The 13946-nt window shown below is 34.8% G+C and overlaps 1 protein-coding gene across 9 annotated transcripts in view; it reads left to right on the forward strand.

Annotated features, from left to right (window-relative positions):
* LRBA (LPS responsive beige-like anchor protein) overlaps positions 1 to 13946 on the forward strand; it is a 359129-nt gene that overhangs the window by 45590 nt on the left and 299593 nt on the right. For all 9 annotated transcript variants that reach the window (XM_034442710.3, XM_060686876.2, XM_034442712.3 and 6 more), the window contains exons 15-20: positions 1267 to 1346; positions 3626 to 3688; positions 8333 to 8430; positions 9663 to 9755; positions 11202 to 11310; positions 12373 to 12454. In XM_034442710.3, coding sequence (XP_034298601.2) covers positions 1267 to 1346; positions 3626 to 3688; positions 8333 to 8430; positions 9663 to 9755; positions 11202 to 11310; positions 12373 to 12454 — 525 coding nt within the window. The remainder of the gene's footprint in view (positions 1 to 1266; positions 1347 to 3625; positions 3689 to 8332; positions 8431 to 9662; positions 9756 to 11201; positions 11311 to 12372; positions 12455 to 13946) is intronic.

Raw genomic sequence — 13946 nt, forward strand, 5'->3', positions numbered from 1 at the left:
GATTCATTCTTTAGCTTAACATATAATATATTTAGTTGGGTTTGGCTTAGGACAGGGGTGTGAAACTGGCGGCCCATGGGCCAGATGCGTCATGTGCAGGCCATGCCCACCCCAGCTCCATGAAGGAAAAAACATTGTGAAATATCACGTGACAGCAATGTGACGCCACAAGTTTGACACCCGTGGTTTAGGAGGTTCTGCAAACCCAAGCACTGTGAATTATATAGATATTATTTGTGACTTAGCATAGCATCAGCTGGGTAACCGGACCAGTCACTCACTTACCCAACCCACCTCACAGGATTGTCAGGAAATTAGAAGGAGAAAGGAGTGTTGGATATATTCATTGTCTTGAGTTATTTGTAAAAATAAAGGTGGAATAGGAATAAAACAAAAAATATTGCTCCTTATGATGCATGCAAAACTTGTAATGCACAGTTATAACAAACCATGACTTAGTATTCCTTCTGTAAGTAAAGGTACATGACCAAAGCCGCCAAGGGATAGTGCCTATTTGAGATAAGAGACTGGAGATGTTTTGCAGTATTCAGAAGGAAAAAATCTCAATAGCAAAAAATACTGATCAGCAAGGAAGACAGCTCTCTGGGATTGGTGACGTAAAAAGAAAGAGGGGGTGAGCCTGATTTAAGCACAAATGAGGACACTAGGAGCTGTTTTCAGAAATTAGAAAAAAGAGGTCAGAATGGTTTTTCCCTAGGAAATATGAGGACCCAGTTTGTGGGGGCAATAAGTTGACTTTGTATAAATATACAAAAGTATGAAGGCTATTGCTTAATGCATTGTAAGCTGCCCTGAGTCTCCGGAGAAGGCCGGCATATAAATCAAATTAATCTCTCTCTCTATATCTATCTATCTATCTATCTATCTATCTATCTATCTATCTATCTATCTATCTATCTACCTATCTATCTATCTATCTATCTATCTATATATACATACCTACCTACATACATACATACATACATATATTTCATATTTGTGACACACAGCTTTCCACTGAAAAGGATTGAAGCAATCCACTGCTTAAGTTGGATGAAAACATTCTAGCTTAAACATTTGATTTGAGTTTTGTTAAGATATTAACCTGATTAAAGCAAATCCATTATGATTGAAATATTCCATGTGTTTGAACTAATAATGTTTTCTTTAATATGCAGCACAAACAATTAGGAATTACTGTAATTGCATTGTAATAATCACAGAATTTAAATATATGATGTAATATAATGTATCTTTCATATTAAGATGGACCTCGACCTAATCAGAAAGATATTCTTTCTCTGCGAGCCTGTTTACTGATGTTTATTAAGCAGTTGGTGACAAAGGTAAGAAATCTTCAAATTGAGATTGTTTTGTTCAGTTTTATTTTCTTACACAGCTATCTGCCCTGCTTATTGTTTCCTAGAATTGTTAAGATACTAAGGAAAGGGAACTCAACTTCTAGGAATCATCATTCCAATTCAAATGGATTGCAGTGGTGGTTGGGGGGGCGACTTCCTGCTTTATAGTGTACCTTATATTTCTGAAGACTGAACATTTGCGGTAGGAAGTACAGACTCTGTGAATAATTAAGGTGAAGAAGAAGGTTCAGCCCTTTGAATGTCCATGTCTCACTAGAGCTGCTTTCTTCTTCAATTAACAGTTGCTTTCTCTGTAACATAGAAAACTGACTGCAGAAAAAGGCCCAGTGATCCATCAAGTCTGCCCTTTCAGTTTTTTTTTTTTGTCAGACGATGGATATGTGTTTATCCCAAGCATGTTTAAATTTGGTTACTGGTGACTGACCTACTACCTCTGCTGGAAATTGGTTCCATGCTTCCACTACTCTTTTTGTGAATTAATACTTTCAAACATTACTTTTGAACTTCCCTCCTGTCAGTTTGGGGTTATGCCCCCATGTTCTTGATTTTTGCTTAATATTGAAAATGCTGCCTTCTAGAATCTTATTCATACCCATAATCAGAGGAGGTATTCAGTAGGTTCTGACCAGTTCTGGAGAACAGGTAGCGGAAATTTTAAGTAGTTCGGAGAACCAGTAAATACCACCTCTGACTGGCCCCGCCCCCATTCTCTGCTTCCTTAGTCCCAACTAATTGGGAGGAAATGGGGATTTTGCAGTAATCTTCCCCTGGAATGGGGTGGGAATGGAGATTTTACAATATCTTCCCCTGTCATGTCCACCAAGCCACGCCCACAGAACCGATAGTAAAAATTTTTGAATCCCACCACATAATATATTTAAAGGTTTCAGTCATGTCTCCCACCTTCTGTCCTCCAGGCTGTACATAATCAATACCGCCAATCTCTTCTGATATGTTTCGTCCCCCAGACTTTGCACCATTTTGTTGCCCATCCCTGGACAGGCTCAATCTTATCAATATCTTTTTTAAGTGAGGATTTCTTTCTTGAAGTGAAGAGAAATACGGTAGAAAAAAGAGGGTTACCCATGTTGTGAATCCAATGTTGTAATCAAACTGATGTGTACATACAGAAACTGTGCCTATGGCAAAGTTCAAGCCATCCATCTTGTCCTATTCCTTCCTTTTGTTTTCTGTTCCTCTTTCATTGTTGCCCTTGTCATATTGCTTGACTGAAAAAAGTTAAGTTAATTAAGCTCCCGAAAGATAAGTGAAAATAACTGAAGGAGGCTTAGACTTTGACGAACGTTTTAAAAATATTTTCAGAGCTTGGAATTGGTAGAATATTTGATTTTGCTTTAAGAATGCTTAAAGCCTTATTAAATAACACGCTCAGTATTTCTTCTTATTTGTGACTCTAAGGCAAGCCAAGTTAATAGATCTATATGATTATACCATATATAATTAAGAATATTATATTCTTATATAATATAATATAATATAATATAATTGTTATATAATATAATATAGCAATTGATTATACTTGAAGTTTTCAGCAAATTAAAGATCACTTTAAATGCATAAAAAATGATGGGAGTGTTTAAAGCTAGTTTTATATTCAAACATACAATTTGTTTCTCTGGTTTGATAACTGGCAGTGACTCTGAGGTTTTGTGGCATGGTATGGTTATTCCAAATTAATTGAAAGACTATACTTGGGAGCTCCTTCAGGCAAACATAAGTTCTGTTATTGAGCCACAGTCCTCTTTTATTGAGTAAACTGTAATTCATATAGCCCCCCCCCCTTTAAATAAATGAAGGCCAAGCGTACAAGAACTAAAGCAGCGGTGCCCTGGACACCCTGGACCGGCTCTGTGGAGAGAGGTTTTTCTGTGGAACGGAGGGGGTATGGTTTTGTGTGCTGCCTGCATCCCACGGATGGGGCTTTGCTCATTTATGTGCCCCAGTTTCTGGCATGCTGCGGACTGATGCCAATCTACAAACCGGGAGTTGGGGAGCCCTGATCTAAAGGATCAATATATGGGGATGTATGGAATCTATATGTGGTACACATAGTCATAGGGACCTGTATGGAAACTAATACTAATTCTAACTAAAACTAATACTGAAATCATGTTTTAATGAATCCAAAATATTTCACTAGTATTTATGTTAGAGAGCGATCTTTCTGTTCTGCTTTTAAATACATTACTTGAATTACATTTCTCTTGTTTTTATCTTTTAAGGACTATGGAGTGAAAGAAGATGAACTCCAGGGCATTCTGAATTATCTTCTTACCATTCATGAGGTAAATTAAGTTAGCAACTTGCTTCCAAGAAGCTTTTGAATAAAATAATCCCTCCTACCATCCAATAACATTGAAGTAAGAAAAACATGCATAACATTGATTGAAACTACAGATATGCTTTAAGAACTCTTATCGTGAAGTTTATTTGTGTAACGGGGTTCTGTAGATTTTTTTTAATTCATTTCATCGAACTGGAATATCGGGGGTGGGCAGAGAAAAGAACAAATCATGAAGCTGTACCTATGAAGGATTTTTTTTCGTGAAAAACAAAAAAATAATAATACCATTTTAAATAAAGTATTTCTGGATACATGTGAAAAATGTGCCATCTGCAATAAGCCAAGCCCTTAAAATGTTTGTTTTAAATTTACACAATTTACTTATCCACATGGCACTTTTTTCACTGTATTTCAGTTAAAATGTGAGGGTCTGCTTATTTATTGATGGGTTTATCCATGTTTATGCACCAGCTGTATGGATATTTTTAAAAAGTATTGCTACATATACTTCCTGATAAACTCATTCATGGATAAGCTGAACACAATTTTGAGGGTGAACTTTGCCACCTAAAATTCTAAAAGTACAAGTAGGCATTGATTACTATTGTAATTATCTATAGCTTCATATTTTGGTGTCAGGAAGAGTTTGATGCAAGAAGTAATATCAAACATTTAGAAAGTGGGATATTAAAATGAGTAATTTTACATCATAAGTAGCTTGCCCCAAACCGTTTGAGTTCTATGTGCATTAATTCTGGCACTTAGAAATAATGTTTTCTCTTCAAAACACTGATGGCAATATCCTGAAGCATCTAAAAACTAAATAGAATTTATTTATTTTGCTTTATTTTATCTATAATAATACAAATGTTTGCTGCATAATATTGTAGACTTAAGAACTGTCAATAAGAACGACAAAAAGTCTCGATAACGGATGCTGCAGTACCTGAAGAGAGGAAAGAAAGAACTACAGTAGAAAAATCACAAAATATAAAGAACTGCAAATAGACATAAAAAGAGTGTGGCAAAAGAAAACAAAGATAGTAGCTATAGTGATAAGGGTTTTGGGTGCAATCCCAAAACATTTAGAGAACTACTTGTACACCATTGGTATAAACAAAATCACAATCAGTCGATTGCAAAAGGCAGCTTTACTCAGAACAGCTCACATTTACAATAAGACATTTAAAATCCCTCAAACATCAACATCTGCCTATTCCACTGTCCTTGGAAGGGACTTGATAGGTGGATAAAAATGACAAATCAAGGCTAAACATTTGGCTGACTATGTGGTGAACAATTATAATAATGTATTTTGCCCCTTAAACAAGGGACAGAACAAATCAAATAATTACAAAAATTCCATTCAGTGTATGTGATTCACAATTTAACAGGCAATCTCTATTAACAACTAAACCAAGCCCAAACATAGCCATCCTAACTATGGAAAACATGCTAAAATATGGCAGATTGCATACAAAAATTATGTATTGTTTTTATGTATAATTGTAAGACAGATGCTAACCTGGGAATGCCAACATTAATATTATTTCATCTTTTAGCATATATTCTTTAGCTATGATTTCTATTATTAGATTTTATTCTGCATGTACTGTATCTATACAGTCAAATTACGGCAGCAAACATTTTATGTAATCTTCTCACTTCCTATTTTCACCAGAACCACCACTCTATGAGTTGGGATGGTCTCAGAGAGAGTGATTGGCCCAATGTCACCCAGCCAGGCTTCTAGGCCAACCTCTTGACCACTTTTTATCAAACTGGTCCCATGTTCTCTCTTGAATCACAGTCTATAATTCTTCAGGTGCTATAGCTGTTATTTCTGTGCTTTCATTTTAATTTATGCTTCTTGATTTAACCCCTTTGTGCCTGGTTCTTAAACTTTTAGATCCAGCCTACTTTGTCTTATAGTTACTTGCATGACTTTCAAATGACTGGCTACTAGGTTGACAATACTTGGCTCAGCTGTTTTTGAAATGCTGCCGCAGCAGCCATTCTGGGCTTTCAACAAGGAGGTGGGTTGGGGCCTGGACTGTCTTTTTTATTTGCTTCTGCTGGGCTTGCAGGTGCCTGAGCTGTGCTTGGGCTGCTTGCCAGAGTCTATGAAATGAATGATGCCTACATATTTATGCTGCACCTGATCTCATTCTCCAGTCTGCTCAGTCTTTGCCAGTTGGTTGGCCATTTACAAGAATTCTTCCTACTTTCTTCCCCATTCCTAATGCCTCCTTATCCAATCTCAGTTTCTAATGTCCTCTGGTTATCTTTCTTGTGAGACTTCAGGTCTTTCTTCTGTCTTTTCTCCTTTCTCCTTTTCTTTTTCTTCTCTTCCACTTTTCTTCTTCAATGCCACCATAACTAGTTCCAGAGTCAAGCACTTTTAAAAGTCCAGGTCAATCAATTCCACAGGGTGGGGCCTTAAAGGAGAACAGGTAAGGGGAGCATGGGCTTTCCATTCACCGCACATTCTTATTTTCACAGTCTGCTTATATTTAATCAACTGCTTTCTAAATATGGAGTGTGTTTATTTAGTACTTCGAGCAGCTTTGTTATTGTCAATTTCTTAAAGTATTGCTGGATTACAGTATTAGATTTATGCATTTTATAACAGTTACTATTTGATTTTGTAAAAATATGTGATTTTTTTATAGCAATGCTAGTTTAGGACCGAAGTCTGAAACAGTTTAGCAACAGATTGTTTTATGTTTTTTGTATATCAGGATGTGTTCTAATCGGTGATTTTGGTGTTAGGAATCAAAAATAAAAATCAGCAAAAGCTGTTATTTGAATAACAGTATCCCCGCCATACTAAATTGCTTCTGAGTGTCTCTTCTGATACTCTTTGATTTATAGCATGGAATAAATTATTGTTTTGTTTAAAATATAACAAAGCTTTCGTGAGCCAATGGATCTATTTCCTTGGTTCTAATATGGCCTGCTTTTATATATTCACTTTTTTTAAAATACTGGTAGTAGGGATAACTTTGTGAGTTCCTTAGGTATGTTTAGATAGATCTGAGTTAAGTTTTGGGTTTTTTGTTTTTTTTTAGTTTAGACTATCAGTTTTTCCTTACTACTGCTTCCTTTGGCTTTTACAATTGTCATCATGAAATTTCATAAGTATCCTTTACATATTTCTTATGAATATCATTACATGAATACTATAATATGAAGCTGCATTTTTTATTCATTAAATAATTATACAGCCACCCATCTTGCTTTGATGACTGGATGGCTAAGAATAAATTTCAACTCTAACAATAAAACCCAGAAAGTTAGAAAAATAAATACCACAACATTACAGGTGGTCCTTGACTTACTTATGACTTTTCACTTAATGACCAGAGTTACTATGGACTAAAAAAAAATAATGACCCATCTCAGAACCTATGATATCTTAGAACTTATGACTGCTGCACAACCCCTGCAGTCATACGATCGCATTCTGGGTGCTTAGCAATAGGCTGACATTTGTGACTGGTTCCAGCATCCCACAGTCACTTGACCACATTTTATAATGTTTTTACCAGAAACTGGAAAGCCACCATTGGATAAAAATGGATTCACACTTATGACCATAAGATTCACTTAAGAATGAGGTTGATTTGCTTAATGACTTAATGCCTGCTGTAAAAACAGTTGTAAAATTGAGTATGGTCACATAGTGCCTCAATTTATGACTGCAATTTACAACTAAAATTCCAATCCCAATTTTGGTCATAATTTGAGGACTATCTATAATGTAGACAAGTTCTCAAAATTTTCATCTCACAGTCATGCAGTCTTACAGCTGAGTTTACCTGTTATCTTGACCCAAAACCTGAGGGAATAGCAAAGATTTTAAAGCTTTTGGGCCTACTCAGTTTTGGGAGGAATAGAGCAAGCAATTAGGCAAGCTCTGTGTCAGAGGAAGCATCTCTTCTGACTCCCACTAAATGATACTGCTTCAAGAAAACAACTTGGAACATGCCTGCTCTGTAAGTCCTGGTAGGGCTGAAAATATCACGAATGTGTCTCAAGCATCTTCCATTCTGTCTAATCCTAAATTTAACAAGTGCTAATTACTATGGTCATCAATGAAAAAAAGGTTATATGTTTGGTCTAAGGCAGTGGTGGGATTCAAGTAATTTAACAACTGGTTCTCTGCCCTAATGATTTCTTCCAACAACCAGTTTGTCAAATTGTTTAGAAAGTTAACAACCGGTTCTCCTGAAGTGGTGCGAACTGGCTGAATTCCACCACTGGTCTAAGGGGTGTCAAACTTGCAGTCCACGGGCCAGATTTGTCACACGCTGGCCACGGCCACCCCCGTTTAACAAAGGGGAAAAAACTTGTGATGTGTCATGTGACAACAATGTGACACCACAAGTTTAACACTCCTGGTCTATAATGACAGAGGAGCAATATAATAGTAACTCATGAATAGATAAAAATATACTGCATTTCCCCCAAAATAAGACCCTGTCTTATATTTTTTTGAACCCTGAAATAAGTGCTTGGCCTTATTGCCATGCGCTAAAAAGCCCGATTGGGTTTATTATCAGGGGATGTCTTATTTTGGGGGAAACAGGGTACAAAGTTTGAAATGCAGTATCAGCTTTAACATGAGTTTCTTTATACTTAGGATGAAAATTTAATGGATGTTTTGCAATTGCTTGTTGCTCTCATGTCTGAGCACCCCAGTTCTATGATTCCTGCTTTTGATCAGAGGAATGGATTACGGTAAGAAATAAATTCCAATAGAAAGAGCAATAATCAGTTGAATTTTTGGTTGTCTTGAAAGTTAAATGTCTTTTGTTACATATTAATGTGGGGGTTGTTTTGAATAATTCATATTCAAGAACGTAGTTTGAAACAGTAATTCAATTTATCTTTATTGTTTGAAATTCAAAAAACATCATAAAAATTGGATCTGGTGACATGGTGACTCTGTTTACAACTGTCACGACCTACAACTGAAATTTTAAGCTCGATTATGGTTGTAAATTGAGGACTAGCTAGCTGTACTTCTTTCCCTCACTTTTCTGGATGCTGCCATATATGACTAGCAAGGGATACATGTCAAATGTTATAGTTAACATAGTTTTCTGTCAAAAAGACTGATATATTAAATCCATCACTTGGAATATAGACACAATAATAAATATTTACCTTTTTACCTGGGCAAAAAGTTAGAAAAAGGCTGCAAATATATGGTTTCTCCAGTTTGTGTTCTATATATATTTCAAAAAACTATGTTTTAAAAAAATATTTTCTATTATTTTCAATAAATATTTATGTTAAGATATTGAATTTAGTGGCTGGAACTGTAAAGTGAACAATAGGCCAGAACACACAGTTGTAGTTGATTAGTTAAACGCAAAGGTCTTCAAACTTGGCAGCTTTAAGACTTGTGGACTTCAACTCCCAGAATTCTGGGAGTTGAAGTCCACAAGTCTTAAAGCTGCCAAGTTTGGGGACCCCTGAGTTAGAGAGTACCGACTCATGCATGATGTGATTGGTTGCTGTAGGTGTAAAAGGGGAGGAGTTTCCCCTTTCTCTCTCCTTTTTTTCTTATGTTTGTTCTGTATCCTGGTTTAGATTTACCTCATGACGTTCCTGTGTTCCTGACTAATTTATATTCTTCCTTTTATGGATGATGACAAAGACTGCTATAGATTTAAATGATAAAATATATTTATATAAAAAACTGAAAATTTCTGTCAGTGTCTCCAAATTCATCTGGACAGCTGCTGCGCAATTCCTTGACAATTTGCATTTTTCAATTTTGAACTAATATTTTCCTGTCTTTCTTGTTTGGGACCTTTTGCTATATAAATTCTCTTTTCCGTTAATAGTTAGTGGCATTTGAGTTAATCATGAATATTTTTTCCCCATTTTATAAGTGTAGCTTGATTGTTGCCTAAATAAACTATTTTAGCAATTTACATTTTTTAAAAAAATCTCTTTTTTAGTGTTATCTACAAACTTCTTGCTTCCAAAAGTGAAGGAATCAGAGTACAAGCACTGAAAGTGATGGGCTACTTTTTAAAGCATCTGGCACCCAAGTAAGTATTAGGTGGAAACAAAAGTAAGCCTCTTACTCCCTAAAAACATCTAACTCCCTAAATATCATTTTTTTTCTGGATTATTTTCTATAAGTACTTGATGTACAACCACAGTTGGGACTGGAATGTTGGTTACTAAGCAATGCAATCATTAAACAAGTAATCACATGACTGAACCAAATTATACAGCCAATGGTTGTTAAGTGAATTGCATGGTGTTAAATGAATCACACTGTTGTTAAGTGAATCCAGCTTTCCCAATTCACTTTGCTTGTCAGAACCTGGCTAGGAAGGTTGCAAATCCTGTGAAATTGTGTGACCCCTAGATACTGCAACCATCATAAATGCAAACTGGTTGCCAAATGCCTGTATTATGATCATGTGACTGTGGGGCTGGTACAAAGGCCATATCTTTGAAGACAGGTCATAAGTCACTTTTCTTGAGCCCATTGTAACTTAAAACCAATATTAAATTAACGGTTATACCTGTAATTGATTTTATATTGTTGAAGGAGATATTTATTAATTATTTAGTGCTGCAATGGTCAGAACTTCAGGCAGAGTCCCTTCCTTTAGTGCTGTTGTAATTTCAAACAATCACTGAACAAGCAGTCTACCTAGATTACATTTTACAAACAATTAGACCTTGGCCAAGTGTGCATCAACTAGGCTTTTAATATTTCCCTGTAGTTAGCTATAGTTTTTCATTGTAATCAAACTGTAAATCAGTCATTACTTTCAAAGAAGCTAGAACATGATAACATAGTTTAAATTTATTTATTTATTTAAAAATAAAAATTATTGCCCACCCATCTTACTGTACAATAACTCAGGGGGACTTACAGTCATACAAATATATCTTTATTCGTGTACAATTAAAACATAAAATAATTAAAATTAAACATTAAAATCTAAGGACACACGGGGAGGTAGAGGGCGGAGTGAGGGGAGGTGGGATCTGTTGTTACTCCATCAACCACCTCCACTGTGCTGTTCTCCCACTGGGGCCCCAAACTAACTGGCAGAGCCACATCTTTAGGCCCTAAATTTCATTTGCATATTATGGGTTCTATTAAAGTTATTAACTCTACTTCGTTTCTGATATAAACATAGCAACTTTTGAAACTTAGAAGCAAAGCAGGGGTTCCAAGCAGTTGTGTGCATGTTTCAATTTATTTTATAAAGACTTGATTATTTGAATATATAGATTACATTTCCACCAGAACACTAATTTTTTAATTAAGAAATATCTCTGAGATGAGACTTGATAATTTTCCTTTTTCATAACATAAAAATTAGCTACAAACCTAAATATAAGCTAAGATTAAAATAAATGAGCATGGGAAAGAAAAGGAGAATAGTTTTGATTTAAGTACTGAAAGTAATAGTTCTCCAAAAATATATTCAACATTATTTATTATTATTTAATTTTCCATACAATTTTAGGAGGAAAGCAGAAATTATGATGGGACATGGACTGTTTTCTCTTCTGATTGAGAGGCTTACGCTTCAAACAAACTTAATTTCCATGACTACCTACAATGTACTTTTTGAGGTAAAAGACTTAAAATATGTAGCTAAGGTGATTTAATTTATACTGATAAATTCCAGGTGATAAAATTTGGATTTTTTGTTTCTATTTCACAGAAATACTAGTTAGCAAACATAAATATTACAAAAATATCCTTAATTTGAAAAGCAAAACTGAATAATTCAATACTTAATTTGAATAAAAATGTTAATTTAATTAAAAATAATACTTCTATTGTCAAACATTTCAATATTATGAAAATAATTTTTTGATTGGTATGATATCTGTATATGTATACTGTATGCATATGTATAGAGAAAATAGGAAGCAGGAGTATTAAGTATGTTTGCTTTCTTGAATCGTGTGTATGAATGTGCAGAATAATAATATATCAAAAGTTTTTATTATGGCAACTAACAACTATGGAACCTTAGAGTATAACACTGAACAATCCTTCAGTTAAGATAGGAGTGGGCAATTTGAGGGCTTCACATTACTTTTTCAATCCGTCTGGAGCCTCTTCATTATTAAAATATTAGATCTTTATGAAAAGTCACATAACCAGAGGCCTTAAAAATAATTGTTGTGACTTCTTTCAATTTCTATCCTACCTTTTGTCCATAGAATTGATTTTGTAGCTCTGACCGTCTTGAGCCAGAGATCAAGGATTATAGATGCTGTTTATTATAAACAAACAATATGTATTGTTTGGTGTACCAGAATGGTCCAACAATAAGCCTCTTGTTGTTTTAATATACTTTTTATTTATTTGAATGAACAGACTGTTTAAAATAGACTTTCATAGAGTCCTTATGTTTTTCTTTTTTTTCCTATTGATTATCCTATCATTTGAACTTTGTCACCAGTCTGAGTTAAATAATGTTATCTAAGCAAAGAAAAATATTATAACGAAGCATTAATTTACTAAGAAGTAAGTCATTCTTCCTGCTTGTCACCTAAAGTTAATTTTACTTCTTGATATAGTTATTCTAAAGATCAGAATTTGGCTGTTTTTAATTGAAAAGTTGGAAATTATTTCAATATTAGATTTTTCCTAATATGTTCTTTTTTTTTCTTTTTAATCAGATACTTATTGAGCAGATTTGTACACAAGTGATGCATAAACAGCATCCTGACCCAGATTCAGCAGTGAAAATACAAAATCCCCGTAAGCATCTGTGTTTCTTTCTGTTAAACTATTAGAGAGCCTGTAAATAGTGCTTTATGTGTTTCAAAAAGGGAAAAATGTACTAGGAAGCATATTTCTTATATTTATGTTTGCTTTTATAATCTAATATTTGCTACTTTGGGAAGTGTTGTTACTTGAAGTATTTTAAAGGTGTTTTTTTTTAGGAATAGGACTTCATTAACAATTTCAATTCTAGGATATATCTGACTACCTAAGTTGGTATGATGTCATTGGAAATTAATTTCATTATTAATTTCCATTCTAAATTAACTATATCAGTGATGGGGAAAAACTGGCCTGATGCTTCAGTTTCTCAGATACTTGAAAGCTCTTCATTGGAATGGTTAATTATCTTATTTTTATTAATATGAGAGCTGTTAACATGCACAAATGAGAGGTAAAAAGGAATAAGGCTATATACAGAAGCCCCATATTCAGCAGCCGTGTTTAACTGTAACCCTGCAATAGGCCTTTAAGCATGTTCATTCAGATTCATTTATGATATTTTAGCAGTCTGGAAATATGCCTTATAGGACTTCTTATTTGGAACAAAGTTTGGAACAAAGTTTAGGTGAATACAGTATGCTTCCAGCCTAGCAGTCTTTCATTATCAGTGTTCTATATTGGGAGACCTTAAATATTTATTATTGTTTTATCTATTATCTCTTTCAAGTAGGATTGCATAGGTATCTGCATAGGATTGCTATGGCAGAAAATAATAAATATAGAATTGTTTATTATTTTGGGTTTGAATCAGTGGTGGGTTTCAATTTTTTTTTGCTACCGGTTCTGTGGGTGTGGCTTGATGGGCGTGACAGGGGAAGGATACTACAAAATCCCCATTTCCTCCTGATCAGCTGGGATTTGGGAGGCAGAGAATAGATGGGAGCAGGGCCAGTCAGAATTTTTACTACCAGTTCTCCGAACTACTCAAAATTTCTGCTACTGGTTCTCCAGAACTGGTCAGAACCTGCTGAAACCCACCTCTGGTTTGAATCCCAGAAAGTGCGTTGGAGCAGCTATGGAGATGACCATCTTTAGAGCTCTTTTAAGGAACTGATCCTTTTCTTCTTTTCTGAGGAAAGCAGCCATGCTATCCTGGGAAAAGATGCTGCTAGAGCAATGGGATAATACAGTTCTTCACATTGAACAGTAAGGGATGCTATCACTAATAAACTTGAAAGTTTTTTAAGATTATCTCTATGCATTTCTCAGACAAATTAGTTAATTTACGTAGGAATGGAAGAATGCCTGTATGCATAGAATATAGTTTTTATAATTTTCCAAACTGGCTATTACTAATTACAGGTAGTCCTCGACTTACAATCGTTCATTTAGTGACTGTTTAAAATTACAACAGTACTGAAAAACACTACCTATGACTGTTTTTCACATTTACGACTGTTGCAGCATCCCCATGGTCATATGATTAAAATTGAAATGATTGGCAATTGACTCATAATATATGATG

This window comes from Pantherophis guttatus, chromosome 8 (genome assembly GCF_059756535.1).
Source record: "Pantherophis guttatus breed Tessera chromosome 8, ASM5975653v1, whole genome shotgun sequence".
Taxonomy (NCBI): domain Eukaryota; kingdom Metazoa; phylum Chordata; class Lepidosauria; order Squamata; family Colubridae; genus Pantherophis; species Pantherophis guttatus.